This window comes from Columba livia, chromosome 8 (genome assembly GCF_036013475.1).
Source record: "Columba livia isolate bColLiv1 breed racing homer chromosome 8, bColLiv1.pat.W.v2, whole genome shotgun sequence".
NCBI classification, from domain to species: Eukaryota; Metazoa; Chordata; class Aves; order Columbiformes; family Columbidae; genus Columba; species Columba livia.
The window spans coordinates 1,230,848-1,254,138 of record NC_088609.1 but is presented as its reverse complement, the minus strand read 5'-3'; the positions used below and the strand labels follow the sequence as shown (position 1 = coordinate 1,254,138).

General features: G+C 40.7%; 1 protein-coding gene across 12 annotated transcripts in view; it reads right to left on the bottom strand.

Moving 5' to 3' along the window:
- LOC102088218 (BEN domain-containing protein 5) overlaps positions 1-23,291 on the bottom strand; it is an 889,197-nt gene that overhangs the window by 534,386 nt on the left and 331,520 nt on the right. For 11 of the 12 annotated variants that reach the window (XM_065071427.1, XM_065071429.1, XM_065071428.1 and 8 more), the window contains exon 5: positions 10,060-10,276. The exons of the other annotated variant lie outside the window; for it this stretch is intronic. In XM_065071427.1, the coding sequence (XP_064927499.1) occupies positions 10,060-10,276 (217 nt within the window). The remainder of the gene's footprint in view (positions 1-10,059; positions 10,277-23,291) is intronic. 12 annotated transcript variants of the gene reach the window in all.

Sequence of the window (23,291 nt, the reverse complement as noted above, 5' to 3'; positions counted from 1 at the left end):
AACTTCCAGAATGCAGTTTGTACCCCAGATGTTAAAAAATAAACACAGGTGGACTTCTTATTGGGTAAGGAAAGGTCCATGAGATCAGGAAAGGATTCTGACATGCAGTCCTCATTCACTTCTACCACAAGAGTGCTGGCTGATTGTGGAGATTTTGGAGACGGTCGGTAGGTAATACAGGAACCGTCAAGTTCCCTCTCCTTGGCACTTACCCGGTGGTTCATTCTGACACGGGCAGCAGATAACAGGGGATGTGGTTGTTGTCCAGGAGCTTTTCAATCCATCCATTTTCCTTTTTTTCTGATTTAACTTTCTAATGAGCAGAGAGTGGGTTACTTATTTTGTAACACACATACATAAACTAATTGTAGTTGTGAAGGAAGTCCAGCTCTCTAAAAGAAGAGTTTGTATTTACCTGTATTTCACTGAGAACATGAAAACCCTGAGATTTCAGAGACCACAGCTATTCTGCTTCATTATTGTCATAGCAACAAATGATCTTGAAGCACTGTATGCAACATCTATAGCCTTTTGTAGTATGGCTCTAGCTACTAACTTGTTTTCCTTAATGGCCGGCATAAACTAGTCTCTGTACTCTGTGCAGTTTAATTGATGAACCGCAAAACAAATGGTTATAGTTAATAAAATTATATTTTGCCATCTGTGTTCAGTAATGAGAAAATCTGAATTATAGGAATGAAAAAGAATGAAGTTTTCTGCCAAACAGATCAATGCCTCCCACCTCTTTGTCAGCATTAAATTAGATGTTATCTGTTGCTGTGCATTTCTCTCATTGGTTGCCATGGCTAATGGGAATTTCAGCCAAAACGGACATATAGGAATCCTGCTAGACCAGAAGGAGTATAATATCTTTGTCTTTCTATGAGCCTGTGTAGTATGAGTCTACAATGTTGTTTGGTCTGAGTGCATCCAAGTCTCATTTATGGGAAGGCAGTTTGCTCAGCTCTGCGGCGTTATTTGCTGTTACAAAATCTTATCTATTTCTATAAAAGAAATCTAGAGGATATGTGCAGTTTTATTCCTAAAGCTCTGAAGGATTTCAAAATCAGCTGGAGCTGACGGCAAATCTGGCGCTGCCACAGCACCTTGTAAGGATGATTACAACAGCAGAAAAGTGCACCTTGGAAACACACGTTCTTCTTTCCCCGGGTTCACATTCTGAGTGGTTTGGTCTCTTGATACACACTGTCTGGATTCTTCATAAAGAGGCCACCACAATTACAAAGAAATAGAACAAGGAAAACACAACACAACACCAAACACAAAAACCAACAAACTTTTACAAGCTTTCCAGGAACCTACAATATCAATAATTTTGATAAAGAGGGATGGTCCTCATGCAGAAGATACCAACGTACTTTATGTTGATAAACTGACTTCCTACACAATGCTAAGGATCTAGACCATTTCCTTAGACTTTAGAGAGGCAGACTACTAGAGGCAATATGGATATTACGTGTTTCCAGTCACTGTAGATAAAGAAGATGCAATGCTATTGAGCACAGTGTTGGGAGTAGCAACTCTACTCATGTTCTACCCATTACCTTTCGGATTTTGAAATATTCATTGTTTGGATTAACATGTATGTCCAGATCTAAGACAAATCTCGAAGGGCCTAGGTGCATCTCCTATTTTTTCCAACACAGTAACATCAACTTCTGCTTTAGTCTTCGTCTATTGATCTATAAAGTGCCCTTAACCAGTCATCTCACACTCCTATAAATTTTCCATCAGATGTAACATTTTACTGGACATTTTTCATTCTCAGGACGCAAATAAGAAAAACAGACTTGAGGTCTTGAATCATGTGAACTGTGCAAATGACAGATGCCGTTTCTAATTATTTTCTTCGACACCGTGGGCCATACATTCAAGAGCTCAGCCACCGCAAATACAACCTGCTTCCCAAAACATTAAACTTTTTGGTGTGTAACTATCAAAAGCTGGGCCTCCGCTTTGTGTAGCAGGACTTCTCAATTAAGTCCTTTGTATTTTCAGCTTATCAAACCTGTTAGTGAAAATGTTGTGCAAGTGCCTTAAGACGACAAATCAAATGTACAGTCCATGGTCCTGACTTGATTCTAAAGCGAAACTCCACCTGTACAAACTCTGTTTAGTATGGTTAACCTCAGAAAATTAATACCAAAGTCTTTAACATAGATTGCTTCTAAATGATCCCTGTTTCTGTTTTAGTCTCATTCCCTATAAAATGACACTACAGTCAGAAGAATACGATGAACCTGAACTCAGTGACATCTATGCAACGTTTTGGAGGCTGTCGGAGCAAAAGTTCTAATAAAGAAATAAATCTGGGTTTTCTTTAATGAGAGGCATAAGACTTCCCCTCATTCCATAATGCAGCATTCATAAATATGGAGAAGACTAGTTAATATTTTAATTCTAAGCAATTTATATTTAAACAAAAAAACCACACACACACAATGTGCAGCTGTTACTAATGAGCTAAGAAGCTTATTAAAAATATCATGATGGATATTAATATAATCCACATTAATGCAGAAAATCTAAATTAAAAATAAACATATGTATTATAAAATACTGCAGTCTTTAGATTTTGAGAAAGTGACAGTCCTCTTACAATTAACTAATTGAGACTAAGTGCAAAATCGGGTGCAATTAATAGGAAATTCAAAATAAATGGGAGAAAGCTGATTTCCAAACCTGACTTTTCTTTCATGAAAACTTAGGAAAATTCCTGAAATGGATGTTGTCTCTCCTTTACCTTCCTCCACGCTGCACATCTATGAGAACACCGGCTAAGGCGGGTAACGCTTCTAGAGCACCGTGTGCCCGCGGTCCGCGGGATTCTGACTGAAAACCCTGGACTGCGGGCCTAGGCCTGACTTCTCTTTTTCATTGAAAAAGTCACATAACTGAGACCTTTTCAATCTGTGCTCATTTCCTCAGATTGTTCTCTGCTGCCACAGTATGGTGCTCAGCTGCTGTTTGAAAACATGGAAAAGAGGATATTTGTCAGAGAACGCAGTTCTTTTCATGTACCAATACGATTGGTTGCCATGTAAGATCTCTTTAAAAGAGTATTAAAAAGCCTTTAAGCTGTATTTTATATTTACTAAGCAAAAAGTTTTCAATTAAGTACCTACTGCTCTACATTAAAAACCTCCTGTCTGTCTCCTTATGTTATTTGTATGTTATTTTGTCTTAAAAACAAAGAGAAATACTGCTTTCGGTATTCGCAGATAATAGCAGCGCTTCAACAGAAGCTTGCACTTTCTAGAAATACACTCTTTCTTCGCTACTATTATGATCTTCTAAAATAAAATACATTTGAATGCAACATGATGTCTTACAGTAAGGATGGCACCAGCCTCCCTTACATGTAAATTCAATGTCCTTCTTCATTGCGCCACTCTATGATTCAAAAATCCATTCCTAACAGTGCAGGAAAGCAAGGGCCATTAAAACCGCACTGCAATCAAGAATGGATCGCAGGCTACATACAATATCTCCGAGGGATTTTCACACACATTTAACTTGATGTCATGAACTGTGCCAGTGACTTCAACAGAACTATTTAACACATTTAAGTTTAAATCTATGCTTAAGTATTTCTTTGGATCAGCGCCACAATGCTTGTTTTACAAAAACATGCAAACAAGATTTTGCCTAAGGTATTTAGAGATTTTAATACATTCTATTTACGTTATGTATCTAGTATAAAGCTAAATCAATAAATAGTTCTTTCTTTGGTTATATTAAAAGTCATAAATCCAAACCCTTTGGACTGAGCAGACTTTAAAATCGTTAGGTAAGCCTGAGCCCTACAGGTAACATGGGCCAGACTAACCATGTTCTGGATCTTGATCAACAGTCAAGGAACACAGATTGCAATCCAGCTCCAGCCCCACAGATGCATTACACAGTCACCACTCAGGAGATCTAAACAGAAACCGACTCGAACATAGTGAAAATCCCAGCAGAGTCAACGCAGTGAAGTGCTGCGGGGCAAACGTAACTAATAGCTCCACATAGCGCGGTTTCCCCTACGTGCAAGTCCATTCTGCATCAGTACCAACATGGTGATTACAGATTAATGCTGTGCTGCAAAAGAGGGAAAACAAATTCCTGCAAGTGGAAGTGAAAGAAGAATGAACGTATTCCAGGTTTTTTGTAGGTTTCTAAGGCCCACACGTATCTTTGAAATATCTGTGTGTCCTTCAGGGCTACTAGGTTAACTTTAAGATCTTTACACTGGTGGATATCCAGGACCTCAGACTTGCTTTTTTGATTGAATGATATTATTGGCTGTACTGTGATATTTTCCAAACACCAACCAAAAAAGAAGCTCTAGTGAGCAAGGCACTAAAGGTGGAGAGTGAAATAGGTGCTCCCTGTCCCCATAAGCTTAGGGTGCAATAACTAAAGGTGGCTGCCCAGATCTGGGGATCGAACTGAGTGTATGGACAAAGTTTGTTTTCTATTGGGATCACAGTTGTCACACTGAGTAGTGTGGCACCCAACCAAGCGGTGGAAAGTGCTGAGAACAAGAATGAGTATAATCTGGTGCTTATCGGAAATTTGCCATTGCCATGAAACAAGGATTCATGCTCTGAAATGCCTTCCAGCACTCAGGTGCCAGTTCAGGTACATCGGGATGACTGACTACACCTGGGGTGTCAAACGCATTTTCACTGGGGGCCACATTGGCCCCACAGTTGCCTTCAAAGCGCCAAATGTAACTTTAGGACTGTATAAATGTAGGAGTAGTTTGGCACCCCTGGACTAGATCATTATGTTTTATCTCCAGATTGAAGCCTGGACAAACCACCTATCACGCCAGTTTCTCTGGAAATTAGGGTGTATCTATTAGAGGACGGATCAAAAAAAAAGCATAAGGACCATCCCTCAAACATAAGACTTAAGGACAGGGAACACAGGTCATAGATGAGGATATGAAGTTAAATGAAATGGTAGTGAGATGGGGATACTGAGTGCACGGAAGAGAACGCAACTGCCTCGTGTAGTCCTGGTATGTAAAAGACCTAAAAACTTTTTTGGATCTGACATTGGATTGGACAATGCAAAGAGATAAGGGGAATGAATGGGGAAAAAACAAAGCAGAATAAGTAATGTAAGAACAGCAAACAAATGCCACGACTTCACCGTTGTACTTCGCTTTGAAAAGTGTAAAGGAAATGGAAAGCAAGGGCAGGGCAGCTGTGCGGCAGGACGGGCGGGAGCCAGGGCGAGAGGAAGAGCCCGGCGTGGGAACCTAACAGCTGCTTTCAGGAGATTTGCTTCTTCTATGAATCATTACAGTTTTTCTGCAGGTGATTTCTTAACTCAATGGATCCTTTGCAAAGCTGCTTTTGTCTCCTGTGAAACTCCAAACACTTTTTTCCTAAGAGTTTTTAAACAAGCAAAAGCAGTAATAAAATGTGAACTGCAAAACCGACTTGAGATTTGAACCCGCCTGCCCAAGTTATGATTTTTCCCTCAAAGGTAAACAGCTATTTGTGCAAATCCTTCTAGAAATTATTTTACTATATGAAACAGTGCTTTTCTGGAATTTGAGATATAACCAAGCTTATACATTTAGTGACCTTACACAATGCAAACCGTATATTATTATTTTATTGAGTTTGTTTTTTCTAAAACTCCATAATGCTGCCCACCTTAACCAAAGTATTCCTTGTTTTTAGCAGGAACAGTTGTATACATCCTATAGACAGATGGCAACCTTCGACAGTAACGTAGTTTTGCCTATTTTTCATTGCCTATGATTCCCACAATCCAGTTTATCTGCCAGAACTTCCTTTAAATTCTAACAATGACTTTTTTCCTTAAAACTGATGGTATAGAATAGTTCCCTGTTATTTTTCATGTTATTTATATAATTTATCTGGTAGCACACTGTGCTATTTTATCCTATAAATCATATTTTATTTCTGAAAGAACTGTTGTTGGTGTTATTTTTAGCTCCAACTCTGCTGATATCCAACCCAGCTCAGAAAATGGCTGTAGGAACATTTAAAACCTCACGCACAGTTTTGGGATGACATTCACTTCCTACTATAATATACGAGTAAATATATACGCCACCGAATAAAGAGAAGAGCCCCCGAACAGACACGTAGATGCACTTTTACATTCTAGAGAAACGAGAAGTTGACTTTTTTAAAGTGTTCTTTCTAGGGCCTTTTTCAGACCAAGTAAATTGCCACAAATTGCATTTAGATGACATTTCAACCTAGTTGCAGTCGAATCCCTTGGAAAGTACAGAAAGCGATGCCAACATGGTTTCAACGGCAGGATACATCACACCGAACCTGTAACTCCTATTTTTTCCAAAGACAAAGAGTATACTTTTCTTTTACAGAACTGTTATTACATAACCTAACTCTGAACGCAGAAATGGGAAATTTAACCTTAGAAAATTGGCTATTTTCTTTGCTTCATGCTTTAAAACAGTCATAACTGAGCAGTTAAAAATGGACCAGTAGATACCGGTAGAACTGATCAACTATTTTTACAGGGGTACCCAGTCATTTAGACGGTAAATAAGGGATATTTGATCAATGAACCAGCAATGTGACATCTGGTGTGCAGTTTCAGAGTCTTGGGCCTCAATCTGATCGCTGATACCGGCATAAATCAGGAGTAACTTAGTAAATTAAAAGCACACACCCAAGCGGCATGAAGTCAGGATGAAACACCCTGTGCTCCAATCTGTTTCACTATCTCATGTCTGACTTAAGAGATTGGCTCACTTTCAGAGCTCTACATTAGACATATTGCCTTCTTGTTTTAAAATATGTATGTTTAATATTTAATTTAACAGAATTCCATCTTCCAGTCTCTGTGTATTGTGGAAAACCCTCTGAGGCTTGTGGTTTGTATGTGCAGTTGCAATTCACCTCAACTATAATTTGGAAGCATCATTACCTAATGGGATGAAAGGAAGTATCTGTCTCCAATTAATCTTGCCTCTCTTTTGAGAGAGTAACGAAGATATTGCCAAGCCAGTGGTGATTTGTGAAGTGGGCTGCAGGAGTTGAGCCAGGCTTACCAAAACTCATTAATTAATGATGTGTGATAGCGGATTACTATTAGAGGTACGGGTCTCATCAATTGTCCACGCACTTCAAGCGTGCACAGCTCATTTAGACCTCTAGTTTCAAGTGATGACACCCTCACAAGTTTTGCCAACTCTGAAACATTAGTTATACTGCTACACGTAGCTGTTACTACACATAAGGCTGGATAAGTATAATAAAATAGGTTCTGTAAATGTAAATTGAGCCTGTGGTTATATTTTCACAGAAATAGAAACATTATTTTTCAGTATGTTATGCTGCAAATATTGCATAATATATGCTAAGATGAGAGGCCCATCAATAATATACCAAGCAGCTTATTTAACAATTTTTAAAAACGCTCATGTATTTAGAACTTGTGATTTGTAGGCACAAACTGTAGAAAGTCTGAAGTTACCTAAGGCCGACAATGGCAGAAAGAAAATGGCCATTTAAATGATACCTGGGTGACCATCATAGCTATCTTGCAGGAGAGACTATTTTCAAGACCATTTGGCACATCTAGAATGTGAGATAGCTCTCTGAAGTAAAGGATATAAACATTAAAAGGTCAGAAATAGAACAGCAAAGTTATCCGTTCACGCCGGCAATGGGAGCGTTTGCCATTTGGCTCAGAACTGCTTTGCCATTCTGCATCCTAATGACAATTACATGTCCCACACTGATATTTCACTTTCAATTTTCATAGAATTAGTGAAAGTATTTAAGGAGTTAATGGAGGCATAGTACTTTCTTTAGAGAAAATATGAAATTAGATTAGAAATTAGATTGCCTTGAAAACATTACGTGAAGCAAAATGTGCACTCAGAAAGCCTTCAGGAGCAATTACATAAGTGCGGTTTCTTGTGACTTGCATTTTACTGTTCCACGACAAAGAAAAATAATAATTAAACAAAAACTCCAAAGATCTGTGGTGAGATTCTGTTGTCTCCAAGAGGCACATTTCAGAACTCCATAAGCCAGGAGAAATGGAGCTGTTTCATACCGCTCTCCACCCTCACAACCAGTGGGATGAACCAGCGGTGGCTCGGTGGCCGCTGGACAGATGTGCCGCAGCCTCCCCAGCACCCGGCGCCGCGTCAGCACGAGGACTGCAGCCTGTCCTCAGACAGCACCGCCGAGGTACCTCGCACCGTGTGCTGCCAGGGGTATCGTCCCTTCGCCAGGAATAGAGCTTTTAAGGCCTCTTTATGCCAATCTGCTTCCTCTTACCTTACATAAGGGGCCAGAGCGGGGCCGGGGCTCGCTTTCCTAGCTCTAACTCCATCCTATACGCACGCAATCCTCCAAAGTACAGCCAGCCCCTGCTCTCAGGCAGCGCTGTGCAGTGAGGACTGAAGGATCCTGGTTCTCACCATTTAAAGATGTATGATAGCAACAAAGCTCTATCTTAAAATATTTAGCTTGCAGAGAACTTATGGAAATTGTCTATTCAAGCTCAGCAAAGGCATTAAATTACCAAGCTGTTCTAGGACAGTTGTGCGTGGAGAAGAGCCAGAAATGCTCCGAGATTGTAACGTTCCTCACAAAGATTGCAGCGTGAGCCTGATTCAGAAGCTTTTTATACAGATCGGCATGGTGAGCTGCAAAATGTTACCATATCCATTTCTGCAAAACATACTGTCTGTGTACATATAGATATAAAATCAGGACTTATACGCAGCATATTTCCTGCACATTTTGAGTGGCATCTGTTTGTTTAGCTTGCTGAAATATGAAAAATAATATTTAGCAACTACTGGTAACACAATGTTAACAAGATTTAGGAGTACAGCTCTGTCAAAATGCAGATAAAAGACAAAGCCTCCTATGTCAGTGTTTCCATCACTCTGATCAGGGTTTGATTAATATGCAAATGTGACTGTTTATACACTATTTTCAGAGTGAAAGGAAACAAATTCAGTTTCATTACAGAATTAATGATAGCTCTGCCCTCTAAGATTAATAATTAAAACCCCAGACACATTAAAATGATAGTACTCCTTCTACCCTCTGAAAATTCTACTTTTCTATTTTTTTTTTAATATCCCTTTCTATCATAATTGTTTGTCCCCCTAATTGGAATGGTTAATAATTAATGCCAGTTCAGGAACATATAATAGTTATCTTTAGAACAAGAACCGTACTTGACTGACAAAAGGGTTAAAATGCTTGCTTTCGTTAATTCTATTTTTAGCCTTATCCATAAGTCAGTTTATCACCCAAGTTTCACGCCACTGTAGGTATCTCAATGTCCTGCTCTAATACTGGAAACCTTTTATTTGTTCTAAGCAGGCTATACATGTCATTTCATCCTGATTGTCACGATATATGCTGGGGTTCTTCTTAAAGGCCCGGCTGCTGGGATCATCAGCCTTCACCGGAATCAGTTTTCTTTTCCTGACACACACACACAAGTTTAGACCAAATCGAATCTCAGAGAAGATATTAAGACTGTGGAACGAGTGCCCTAAAAATGCAAAAGGACCTCTACTGAGACCCTAAACCCCTTTCAATTTCAAATCACCAAAACAGACGTTTTAAGAGTAAACAAAAAAGGTCATTTGCGTATGTTTCGCATGATTTTACCAAGAAAAGATATACTCTGGTTCCAAAGTCACAGATTTGCGTTTGAGTGGAAAAGCTTTTCCTAAAGACAAATGGACAGAATACTCTACAAAACACATTTCTTCAATGCAGCTGTTTCAGTTTCATCTTTAAATGTCTTTAGAGGTGAACTGACCCTACAGGGGAATTTAGCATTGCTTCGCATATTGCAAAGGAAATATTTACGTGAAATTAAATTAGCGTTTGTCTGTGTTTCCCCATGCAGGTACGCTGCTACCTCGTGTGTCATTGACCACAGTGAAACGAATATATGTGTGTGTACTTTAGCAGGGATGATAAATTGGCCTATAAGCATTTAAGGGTAGCCATCGCTACTGCAGCCTGCCAGTTGGCAAGCGTGGCTGTCACTTACCACGCTGAGTGCCAGCAGCTCTCTGCAGAAGTAGCCCATGCTCCTCCTCTGCAGGCTGTCCAGATAGTGCTGGAGCCGAGTGTAAGTGTAGGGGTAGCAGTAGGCGAATTGATAGGTGTCGGCCTCGCGATCAAAGCAAAAAGCAAAGGACATGACGTAGTTCTTCCTGTGGTCTGGGCAGCGGTAGTAATACACGTTTTTAGAGGGTATTCTTTGCCTAAAAAACAAAACAAAACCAACATATGCACACGTTGACATATATGTACATTGGCAAAAGAAATCTGGACAAAAAGGCTATGCGAGATTCAGATTTCCTCGCCAGAGCAGGGGAGAGCATCTCACAAACAGAGAAACCCGCTGCCATGAAGCAAAAAGGATGCACAGGCGGTTAAATTCTCCTCTGCTTCGCTGTTAAGCCGGTGCAATCTCACACCGCCACACCGACCAGAGCTCTGCTGGAGGGCGGCCACAACCCTCACACCGGCCCAATTCACCAGCACACGGCTGAGGGACAATTAATGAAGTAACTCTGACAAAACTGCTACTGAAATTCAGGACATCTTTATATTTTTCATTATCATTAATAGTCAGGATCCTTAATTTATCAACACCCAGCCAATGAATGGAGGAAAAGATACATTTTTAAGGTGACAAAATAAAACCAAAAGGCAAACAAAAAACTTCAGGTATGGAAAATAACCTGGTCCTAAACTGGTAAGCAAAGGAGAAAAGGGTATTTGGTCCTGCTCCAAATTGGATTGCTGCCCTCCGCAAGATTTCTGGCTTTGGGAACTGACAAGATAAAAATGAATATACATGATAGTAAATAACTCTAATAGAGACATTTATGTCATTGTTATCAAGCTGGTATCTGTTTAAGGAATAACAAATGCCTGCCTGACATCTTTCACCCAACTCCAATGATGCCGTTATTTCTAAACAGAACTGACTAACATTTCAGAGATGGGTCAAACACGTGTTCTACGGACCAGAGAGGTTCAATATTTCTGTTTGTACAGTTTCTTTGTTTTGTGGATGGGTTTTGCAGCTCTGTGTAGCCCGGCGATTCTCTAGTCATGCCATGCACTTGTAATTGGATGTAACTAACTTACCAGCCATGTTTGGCAACAAAACACTGTGGTCCTGCAGACTCTAACTGATTCAATTACACATTACAAACAGGTCTGATCTAATGACTGGAGCAGATCTCAGCTAAACTAGGATCATCGTGAGGAAAAACGTAATAAGATTTACAGACATAGCGGCAGTAATGTGCCTCTTTGTGATAGTTCTGAGAAGCTGCTCTGCTGCAGAGCATCAGTTCGGGCCTTTCATTGCTAATATGAAATAGAGGACAAAACCTTCTCATTATGCAGAAGTACATGTTTGCCAATTAGCAGCAGTTAAAGAGTCTGATCAGCAAGACTCAGGAGCTACAAAGGGAAACAGAAAAGAATTGAGGTGTTCTTGAAAAAGTACAATAAAGACCCAGCGATGCAGTTAATTAGACGTGAAATAAGAATTTATTTACCCCTTTTATTGCCCTGGTTCTTGAACACTCAGGGCTTCCAGAATTTACTTCAGTATTTTTCGTTAAATAAGGCACTTGCTCAGCACTAAGATCTGAGAACTAGATATAAGCAACAAACGTGAAGGACAGAAAAACAATTCTTCAATTTTTTTAAAAGTATCGGTAGGGGAGAAACAGCACCAGCCGTCTGCATGCACAACTCTCACCTAATAGGTTTCTCCAGTATCTTCACATATTTCTGTCGTTCGCCCTTACTCTGGAGTGCTATAGGACATCCCTCATTTGATCTCAAATCAAGCAGATGATATGGCAGTGGGTAAATGTATTCTAGCTCCCAGTCCTCAAACCGTAATGCAAGTTTAAACAGTGTGTTGCTGAGTTGTTGAACTTTATTTGTTTCCAAATTAGCAGGGGAGAAATAATAAAGTACCAGCCTCACTTTGTGCTATAAAAATTTCATGTAAAATGAGACCAATAGGAGGAAATTCAGGATTTTAGAAAGGCTAACGCTAATTGAAATTCATCTCCTGATAGTTAATGTTTAAATGACACGTAGTTCTCCTTGGTTCGATAACTTTCTACTTTTAAGCAAGTTGAAGACAACTTTGTTAATGTATTAAAGGCACTTTTGATATTTCATTCCCTTTCCCCTTCATTATAGAAGCTAAGCATCTGTTTTATTATCCACTTTGACACATCACTTTATGGCTGCATTTGGCTATTATGGCTGATCTTGATGTCTAGGACATCTGGTATTGACATTTCACTATCTGGTGTCTGACACGGCAGCACAAACCATCCTCAGTTCCTAGGTTTAAATTCACCCTCTCAGGGCAGAAAGTGCCCAAACTCTTAACTCAAACCATATCTTCCAAAAATAATTATAATAGTACTCCTGTCACTGCTAATCTATTTTTCTCTCTCCCAGCACTTTGTCAGTGCTAATCTATTTGTGAGTCATATAGAGAAAGAGGGTTAGTGTTTAGATACCAACAACACGTCTTTACACACAGGAGCCTAATCAGATTGAGATCTTATCAGGGAATCAAAGGAGAAAAAGAAAGAAATATCAAGAAAAAAAAAAAGGAAAGAAAAGAGAAAGGGGACACTGTGCTAGATATCGCCAACCGAGTTTTTGATAAGGAAAAGACATTGCTCAGTTCTTGAATTAACCTTTGTGTCCTAGACGCACTATTGTTTACTCTTTCCCTTTTTTGTTCTATGCCTTCTGGAAAAGGACACCCACACACTGTGGCAGCAGCTGCTCCTATTAATTTAAAGCTATAACAAAAATTAAAATTAAACCCAATTACTTTGGCTGGTTTATAGCCGGGGAACGGCTTAGTCTGATTGTTCCCTCTGGTTATGGACAAAAACAATATTCCTACCTACAGGCAGCTGCCAGTGGAATACTAATGCATCTCGGGCCGGGCAGGGACAGATTCAGAATGCAGAGCCTAACTGCTTTGCTTACTAGAGAAAAATATCTTATCATGGATCTGCAGAGACGCACCAACCCCTTACACCCCCAGTCACAACGAAGCTGATCTGTAGTTAGAGGTAGGAAAGCAGAATGATGGTGCAAAGCTTAATGCTCAGATTTGTCATTCTGCATTTCCAGGCAGCTCTCCCCAAGAAATGCACCCTGCTAATTGATACACAACCGCCTGCATTCCGGCGCTTCCGAGGAGTCATTTAAAGGAGAACCAGCCCACTTCGAAGTGCAGCCAGAGAGCACAACATGGAAGCAGCTGATTTCCAGCCTTTTCTTAGAAATGTATTTACAGAAATGGAGCTTCCTATTTTAAATCATTTTGAAACAAATTCAGGCTGCCCAGGTCTTAAAGACAGATGCAAAATTCTTTCTGTCAAAGGAAGAGGAATCACAGAAACAAAGACTTTCTCTCTATTTTGACTCTCACAGTCCAGCACTAGTCTGAGTTTCTTCTCCCGTCTGACAAGGGAGGACCCTCAACCCAACAGATTCGTGGCTCCAAGTGTGAATGCATATGTGCTTGTCTGTTCCTATACGTTTGCTATGCTGTAGTCTGGAGCCAAGACATTTAATCTGCTTTGGTAGCGTGCAATAAGATAAAATTTGTCAGTTTACAAAAAGAAAAGGGGAAAAAAATGGAGTCCTCATTCAGTGTCCAAAATCTGACACCTCCAGAGGGCCCAGGACTGTACTCTCTGCTGCGGCAGTGGGCACTGAGGGCTGGTACACATAACTGACCTTGCAAAGGTTTATCCTAACTATACTCCTATTTTGAACATAATTTTAATTTCAACTCTAGCTTGGCCATAATTTCGGTCTTAAAGGCAAACTTTATTATCTTTTCTGCTTTTTTCTCTGCTATCTTATTTCCCTTTGAAAACTGGGTGTTAATCAAGACTTTGGGGAAAGAACTGGGGGGTGGTGGGGGCGCTGCTGTGTGGCATCTATTTTTTAAGTTTTAAACCCATAAGGGTGCTAATCAAATCCTTTTGTGGTACCAGAACACAAATAATTAGAAAATAACAATCCTTGGAGTGCTTTCCCCCCGTTGCATGGCCAAACAGGGAGCTCCTACCCAGCCAAATTCCCAGTGACTTTCATGAGCAGCCTAAACCAGTCTTTGGACCGCTTTTAATGTGGCACTCGTGAAGTAATTATCCAGTTCCTTGACTCTACAGGCTTGGGTTGACATATCGCAGCCAGTAGGCTTCAAAGTGAAATGATGATATTTGGAGGAAGAACAAAAAGCTGCAGGTGCTGTGAGAGATCAACGGCCAAAAGGAAAACCAAGTGATCTGGTTTGAAGGGAAATGCTCGAGTGAATCTGATTGCAATGAAGCGCTGGCTGTGGTGACACACTGTGGTGGTCGTTTCAATTGCCATACATTTATAGATCCAGGGGTATAGCTCAACAATTCTTCAAATTTCCGAGCTTGTGTAAATGACTCAAAGGGGTGGACCCGAGTTACCATCTCAGAGGAACTTAAGCCTAAACTTTAAAGACATTTGAAGTACAAAACCTGATTCCAATTCAACTTTTGAAAATAACCTTCAAGGTATTTATTGACTCTTCCCAAAACTCTGGATCTAGCTACTCCTTCTAAGCATTCAAATTTTATTCCTAAAGCTGGATGTCCCTATTTATTAACTGCAAGAAATCCACCAAACTCTAGAGAAAACATAAGAAATTGAATCATGCAGCGCGGCCTCCTCCTCCGGATGGCCGCTCTTTCCAATGGAAGGCCTCACTGCCTTCTTTCTCTCTTAGTCTAAGCCATTATTTTGATTCTTGCTTATTCTTGTTGACAAGAGGAGCTGCCCATCTTCCAGACTCCCAGCTTATTTGTGACAAAATAACTTTGTAGGGTTTTTTTGGTGCACATAATTTTATATTTGATTCACAGAGCATGGAGTGACAGTGAATATGTCACAGAGTTTTAAATCTTTTTTACAGATAACTGAATGGGTTTTGGCACAGCTAACTCTGTTTGAGACACTACAAAATAAATCCTGCTTTTATTCTTCCTAATATGTATTACAATACTCTCTAAATATTTTTATCATTTTTAACAGTTTATAATATACCTCAAGGTTTTGCAGCTCTACCAATAACTGGTTTCTTAAGTATAAAAATCAAAATATTATGCAATTCAATGGCTTTCATAAAAATCAGGAAATCTAGACATTAAACACAGAGCTTTCAAAGGTGAATGTTAATTGAAATAATTAACTAACCTCCGTAACGATTGCTAGGGAATTCAAACAAAAGCGAAATGTACAAACCTGACTGTATTATAAAATCTCTGCATTCTTTACCAACTCAAGAGGAAAACACTGAGGTTTTTTCCTCCTCTTTTCTCTAAAACTTCCATTGGTAATAAACATGGTAAAACCTCCTCAGTGCTGGGTACCTGCATCAGTGTTAGTCGAACCCGGCACAGTTTGTTCAATGAGACCTGCACACCAGACAAATCAGTCTCACCAGCATATACTGAGATAGCAAAAATATCCTGAAAGTACATTATTATTGTTTCAGAACTTCAGATCCAAAAGTTAGAAAAGTATTCACACGGGCAAATGTTATGTGAATAATTCAATGCTTTCATAGAATCATTTTGGTTTGAATAGACCCTCAGGATCATTGAGTCCAACCATAATGTAACTCTATAGCTCTAAAGCATGTCCCTGAGAACCTTGTCTAAATGCCTTTCAAACCCCTCCAGGGATGGTGACTGCACCACTGCCCTGGGCAGCCTGTTCACTGCCCCACAGCCCTTTCCAGGAAGAAATTTTTCCTAATATCCAATCTAAATGTCCCCTGGGGCACCTCGAGGCCATTTCCTCTTGTCCTATCGCTACTCGGGAGTTGAGACCACCACTCTCCATGCTACAACCTCCTTGCAGGCACTTGTAGGCAGTGACAAGGTCTCCCCTCAGCTCCTGTTCTCCAGGCTGAACACTTTCCTAAGTGCCTGGACATGTTCAGGGAAAACTTGCTAAGGAAGTTTAAACAAAACCGTATTTTCAAGATAGTGCAGCGTTCTGACACGGAAAATTCAGCAGTGAGGAGAAACAAATGAAAAATAGGAGTGAGAAACATCCTTTAATCTGTTTGCAAAATACCCCACAGAAATGTGGTCCTTGCCCGTAGACCAGTCTTCTAGGTCCTTTGATAATACCAATAACAAAACCACAATGAAACTGTTCCGCCTGAAGTCGGAGGGAATCAGTGGAAGTCTTTATGCCAAAAAGTAACCAGAAATGCTGAGGGAAGGACGCACTGTGTGGGAAGCACGTTGAAGCGGTATGGAAGGATCCCTATGAGCAGATCATGACTTTAAGATGTAAAGCAACACTAAAAACCTGCCCATGGATTCTGCTGGCAGGTATAAAAACATTATCCTTCGGTTCACCAGAATAACCAAAACATTATGAAGAGGGGAGGCTGCTAAATTATAAGCAAGAAATACTTTTTTAAATTACTTTTTAAGGAGCTTCACTTAAGACTGGGCAACATTGCATCCCCCAAATGGAGAAGTGTTGTTTGAGGTTCTCCAAACCTCGGTACGGTTTTGTGGGAGGACGTTTCCTTCAGTGTTGTCCAGCACTCATTCCCTTATCTCCCCTAACAAAACTTGTTCAGAGCAGTCCAGATTTATCACAGACCGCTCTTTTGACAAAATACTTTAATATGTCTCAGGGGCGCTGTCGGCTGGTGGCAAAACTCCCAATCTTTCACCAACAGAAAGGAACAAGTGGCGTCTCCAGTGGACAAGCAGCCCATTTACCTTTCCTCCCTCCTGGCTGCCACTAAATCAAAGCTGTATTCCCTCCTCCCTCTCTTGCTTATCCTGTCCAGTCACCAGAAGCTTCTACCACAGTGACTTTCCTCTGAAGCTGCGGTTCCAATACTGCAATTATTCTACAGAAACTCTCTTTTAAGCTGCAGGGATAATGAACGGTGCTGCTTTTTTCTGGTGGCGAAATATGATTTGCCTACTGACCATGGGTGTTCCAGCCATGTGTTGCTTGAATAGCAACATCTCTATACAGTCCTTATAAAGGAAAGAAGAAAGAAAAGGAGAAAAGCTGACTTTCCACAAATATAATAGAACAAGAAAACAGGAAAGTTAGCCATACATGTGCTATGAATAGCAGAGAGGGATGCAGGAGCCAGCGTTTCTGTCCTGACGGGCAGCTACTAAAAAGAAAGTCAATTTTAATTTTTAACACTCAAAAATAATCAAATTGGCAAATGAGAACTTGTGATAAGCAGCACTGAGGAAGGTAAAGAAAGAGAAAAGAAGCAGCATTTCAGAATGCCGCACCACCACAATTCCAAAGCTTGGGACGTGTAGAAAAGAAAATCAAGTTTTTTTGGAAGCGATTGAAAAAGAGCAGCCACAGGTATTGTTAAAGTAGTGGAGAGAATTGAAAGAATTAAGTCAGCATAAATAATGTTGTACTAGAAAAAGGTGAGGACAAGAAATGCTCCACCTCAGCACATAAATCTGAAAACCACATAGCAACGCTTGTCCCAGCTTTGACCTATACCAGGCGCCCTGGCTGTAAAAGAACAGATCTACCGACAGCTTCAGAAAACAGTTTGAATATACTGACATCATGGAGAAAATAAGCATATAAAACACAGCAGAAAGTGTATCTGACTGCGTCTGAGAGGAAGATACGTTAGGGGACTGAAAGGAGGAGACAAGACCAGCACACCACAAGCATACCAACTTCAAAGCAGTCAGAAACTACGTATCAGAACGACTTAGAATAAATGACCTTTTATGCTTTCCTCTTATCTTTCCTCTTATGCTTTAGAGAATCATGTACTGGACAAATTTTAGGAAAGGCTTGGTGAGAAATAGTTTGTTCCTATTCAGAATCTCTTCAAAAGATGTTTATTTCAACCAAATTTTTCTCCAACAGCTGGTTCAAAGGAATTCCAAAGAATTTCACTAAACTTCTCACCCATTAGTATAGTATTTTAGCATCTTCATGTCCAATTTCAGCCTTTTACTCTGTTATTCTTTCATGTCTCCACTATAATCTGACATACAATTCCTCCAGATTTTGTTGACTGGGAAACATGTACTTACAGGATCACACAGGCTATAGAACCGAGTCCTTGCAATGTTTGGATCACGTCTTGGCCTGGGAACGAGGGACCAACCTCAATACCAAATTCAAGTCCCTGAACTGCACCACCATAGACCACCGGGTCAGCTCTAATAGCCTCTTAGCCTCAATTACCTAATTAGCCTTTTCTTCCCTCTCCTCTTCTCCCCTATCCATCTGTTCATCTATTCCCACCACTCCCTGTTCTTCTGGAAGAATAATTTTTAAAATCTATGTTAACTTCATTTAGGTTGGTCTCAAGTGACTTCTCCTCTATGCAAGAATAATTCATAAGTCTCATAAGAGCCCCAACTTGAGGAAGTATTTCAGTAACATCTGAATTCTGAAATCCACGTTTAAAATGTTGATGATTTCACAGTCCAAATACGAAGTTGAGATTGTTAATTTATGTCATTTTGATGGGAATTTTAACTACCAAAAAAAGAAGAATAGATATTAAATAGGTTTTTACCCGTTGTATCTTTGTTGATACTGAGCTGCCCTTAGTAAGATCTGAAATCCTCTAGAAGCCTCAGCTTTCCCAGCATATATTATCCCTGATAAAGATCAGAGCATCTCTGATAGCAGATGATGTATGAGCAGGATAAAAACAAAACAAAACAGGAAATTGTCATCATGGATCAGACTTTGTTAGCTGGGCAAACTTACCCATAATATTATGCTTCATCCTATCTTCCGTCTCCATGCAATGAAGACTGAGTTCAGCAATTCATTTTTAATGTCCCATTTCTTACGCCTTCTAGCACCTTGTTCACTCTTTCTACCACAACAGCATCTCAAATGGCCTCTGCTATGGAACTGCCAACAGCAACGTCCAGTTTTTTCCCTTCTCCACGTACTAACTCCTCGTTTAGCAGGATTCGACCTTCTTTATCCATCTGAGCAACTTGTTTACATCACTCAGAAGTTTCTAACAGTGTGCCGCTACAGGCTTAAATTACTGAAGTAATTACATCATTTGCAAGTGTTATCACCTAATCCTTCACCTTTTTACCCAGATCATTAATAAATATATTTAGCAAATGAGCTGGTAGGTCAGTTTAAGGCACACAGCTGTTAGCCTTTTACTGTGATGAAAACTGGCCACTTAGCCCTCTGCCTTTTTGCTTCCCTGTCGGGTTTTGATCTATGGTGATACTTGCCCTGTCACCATATGTGACCACTGAGCCTCTGGAGCAGCGTCTGGTGACAGACTTTGTCACAAGCTTTCAAAAAGTCAAAGTACATCAAGTCAGGCAGTTCGCCTCGCAAGTCTGGTGGCCGAAACCTAAAGGTGAGGAAACATTCCCAGGAATTCCCACAGGGAAAGGGCACCTTGGCATCCGATGGAATCAAAGCCAGGCAAACAGAAAAGACTGCTGGGCAAGTCAGAAATACCTTTTTTTGGCATGTACCACAAATGCATTTTTTAATGGCATTTCTGTTACTTCACGAAGTAGGGAAAATGTAGGAAGTCTAGGCCAATGAGCTGTCCAAGAAAGTCAAGCAGGGAAGAGCATTTAGCATCAAAATACAAAGGTTACACCTTAAACAAAAAGAGAGAGGGGGAAAAGAACCCAAAAGATATTGGAATTAAGAGCTTTTGCAAGATGTGTGGATTCCAGAAGCTGCTTAAACCTCTGCCATGAACTGAGCCGGTGCTGTGCTTGCTCTTCCGAGGGCTGATACAACAAAACCCCTGAGCAGCGGGCTGGGAGCTCACGGGAGCGCTGAGTGGGATCGCCCCGGGCTGCAGCAGCTCTGCGTGTGGCTAGCAGGGAGACGTGTGGCTAGCAGGGAGATGTACGGCTGGAGGAGTGAAGAGCAGCTAACGCAAGTGCATCTATCAGGTCAGTGTACCCTCAGTTTGGCTTCGCTACCAGGCGGTACTTGCTAATATCAAACTGAATAAAAGCAGATGAAAACAACCTGGTAGCCTTGCTAGATGAAAAGACTATCGTTACAATTATATCTCAGGAGCTGGTTACCATTACTCTGAGCATCTAGCTGTCAGACTTCTCTTTTCTGCCTTTTCAGAAAACGTTTATTTTACCATTTAATTCCTTTTAGTGAGTGGGGAAAATTTTCTCTCTGAGCACCAGTAAGCTCAGGACTGGTTTCCAAGAGAGGGATGTGTCAGCATGTCTGCAGTGACTCCCTTAAACTCAGACCAGGCCCTTGTTGGCGTCAATCAAGCCCAGGGAAAAAGGGTTATCTGGTTCTCTCCTTATTCTCCTGTGCCACAGGGCGGTGCTGGGCTGTTGTCACACAGGGTGCTGGGCTGGAGGGGCTGCTGGTCTCATCCAGCATGGCCATTCCTATGTCTTTGTACAGGCACATTCGCAGAGTTCTAAGGAATGTGGAGAAACGAGATTTTTCTTCGCTGAAGCTGTTCTCATTAACGTCTTCCACATCACGATCTTCCAGGTGTTTTATTATTCCCTTTCATGTTCCTGTTTCGGCCACTTGCAATGTGCAGATGTAATGCTTACCAGTCTAAATATAGGATAAACCCCACATACTTGCCAGCGCTCTGGAACAGATCTTGGTTTTAATGAGAGCGCATATCTTTGTTAGCAGTTCAGCTAATTCATTCCTAAACTTCTTCAGAATTCTTTTATACATAAGTCATGTGGGGCTGATGATTTACTGCTTTTAATTAATCAATTTGCCCCATCTTCTCAATCTCTGATAGTGCCTCATCTTTATTCTCAGAAAAGAGCAGGTCTAAGATTGGTACCTCCAAAACCTTGTTTGCTATCAGGACTGATTTATGATGTAGAAACACCTGATTTCTCTGCATGAAAGCACATAATTGTATCTCAGGTACAAGACGCAACAATGTGAGGGCAAATAATTTAAATTCAGCATTGCAAAGATTTTATTTTTTCCCCAGGCTATACATCTTGCACATCCATAAGTTTTATTCTCAGTTTTCCTCCATGAACTCCTTCATATTCCTTCCTTCCACCGTCATCTATTAAGGAAACTACTTTATGACACCCCCCTGTTCTTGAGAGTGTTGCAGGGCAACTTTCTCCAAGCACGCTCACATTTCTACTACAGGTAGAGCCTATATGTCTCCCATTTATTCCCCATACCAGCACGCAGCCTGTTGTTAGCAATGGCAATACTGCATTTGCAGAGCTAAACTTGTACTGTGCTGTGCAGACCTGCCTGTTGTGTCCTTCAGTTATCCCTTCCAGAAACAGCACTTGGAGCTATCGTATTAAACACTGAGGAGGGGGGAAAAAGAGAAGCCTGGAAGGAAAAGTCTCAATTTGCTCAGCTTAAAGGGGAACAACAAATGCGGCGAGAACCTCTCTCTGAAGATTAAAGCGAGTGTACGTGTGCAACGGGATTTCAGTTGTCCGGCTCAGTCTGCACACGCCTGGCCCCAACGCCAACACGTGCTGACCTGGGTCTCTCTCCCCACTGAGCTCAGCTTCAGGAAAACAACGTGTAGATGGCCACGTAGGCATCAAAATTCTTGTTTTAATGAAGGGAAAAATTCTAACATTTCCTTGTTAAATTCTTTGTTGTCTTATTCACAGTGGTATTTTTGCCAGCTTATACTGGTTCAAAATAACCTACCCAGGCTTCTTTCCCCAGGTAATAGAGATGAACCCAATGCAAAGGTGTTGGCTTCAGTCTACAGGGGAAATAAAACACAATTCCCTCCTTCCCTCATTTCAAATATTCCTAGTTGATGACACACAGAGTAGTATTGATCTAAGAAGAGACTAAGTGTCCTGCCCTCCCAACCACTTCTTATTTATAGCACATAGGGACACGCGAGCAGAGGGAAAAGCTGGGAGCAGAGGGACCAGAGACCCAGGAGCAACTGTACACACATGGGCTTTCTCACCCTAAACAAAGTTAAAAATGAGATGCTGCAATGGTCGCTGCTGCTGAAGACAAAGAAAATGAAAAATGGTACGTGTGGCACTAATCTTGTTTTTCCAAACTGTATGCGTGATATCAACCAGGCCACTCCAATTTTTCACAATAATAGTTGCAACATCATTTTTCTTGATAGGCCTTTAAAAAAAAAAAAATATTCATTTTAGGACAAGTCTGTGGTGGTTTGGGTTTTGTCTCTTTTTTCTTTTAAATCTACCTGAACAGTCAGTGTCACAAAATGGAGCAACTGCAATCCTTATGCATATTTTAAAGTACTGTCCCATTTCACTGTGCTGAGTTTGTTTAGACTACAAGAGCATCACCTCCTTTACCCTCTTCCACGATGTAACTGGACATGATGCTGAGGGGAAGGGAAATGCAGGATAGATTTTGTTAAATCACACAAGGTTTTATTTAGCCTTGAAAGACTCTTCACATCCTTTTGCTGCTAAAGGTAATGACAGGGTTCTAGATATTTTCCTTCCTCTTTAGACTGTTACAAAACATGGCAAGAGAATGTACGCGCTGCTCACAGGTCAGCAAGGAGGCTGATCTAGCATGAGAGCATGGTATGAGCTGTAAATGCAATGTGACTCACAATACCCGAGTCAGCAATCGCTAATGCAATGTAGAACTTTGCGTCTTGCCAACTAAAGTACTTTTTCTGTGCTCTCAGGAAACGTAATCAGTTTAAACGACTGGAGACCCTTCCCCCTCTTAGTCCCCCCAAGATTTTCTGGGCCAAATCTTCAGCATACTCTGAGAAGAGGTACGGACACTTATTGCATGTAGTTAGAACTCCAGGTGATACATTTGCACTTGCAAAAACTACGCCTTCCACTCTTCCTCGGCACGCACTACTGTAAGACTCTACAGAGCTTACTCTTAGAATCACTATTCAAACGTTTGCACTTCCGGAGCCTAATTTGAGATTATCTAAGCAAATGCTTCGCTACTTGCTAGTCCAGGCCCATAATCACATATTCCTAATGCTGTGGAATAAGTGTGATACTGTAAGATTTCAGATGAGGAAAAAGTGGGCAGACTAAAGAGACTCTTAGATCAGAGGCTCTGATGAGAAATGAAGAAAAGGGAATACAGAAAAGATGCAGAGATGTTGGGACAGCCTCCTGTCCTCCTCAGTGTTTCCTGCACTGCTAAACACTAACAACTCTAAAA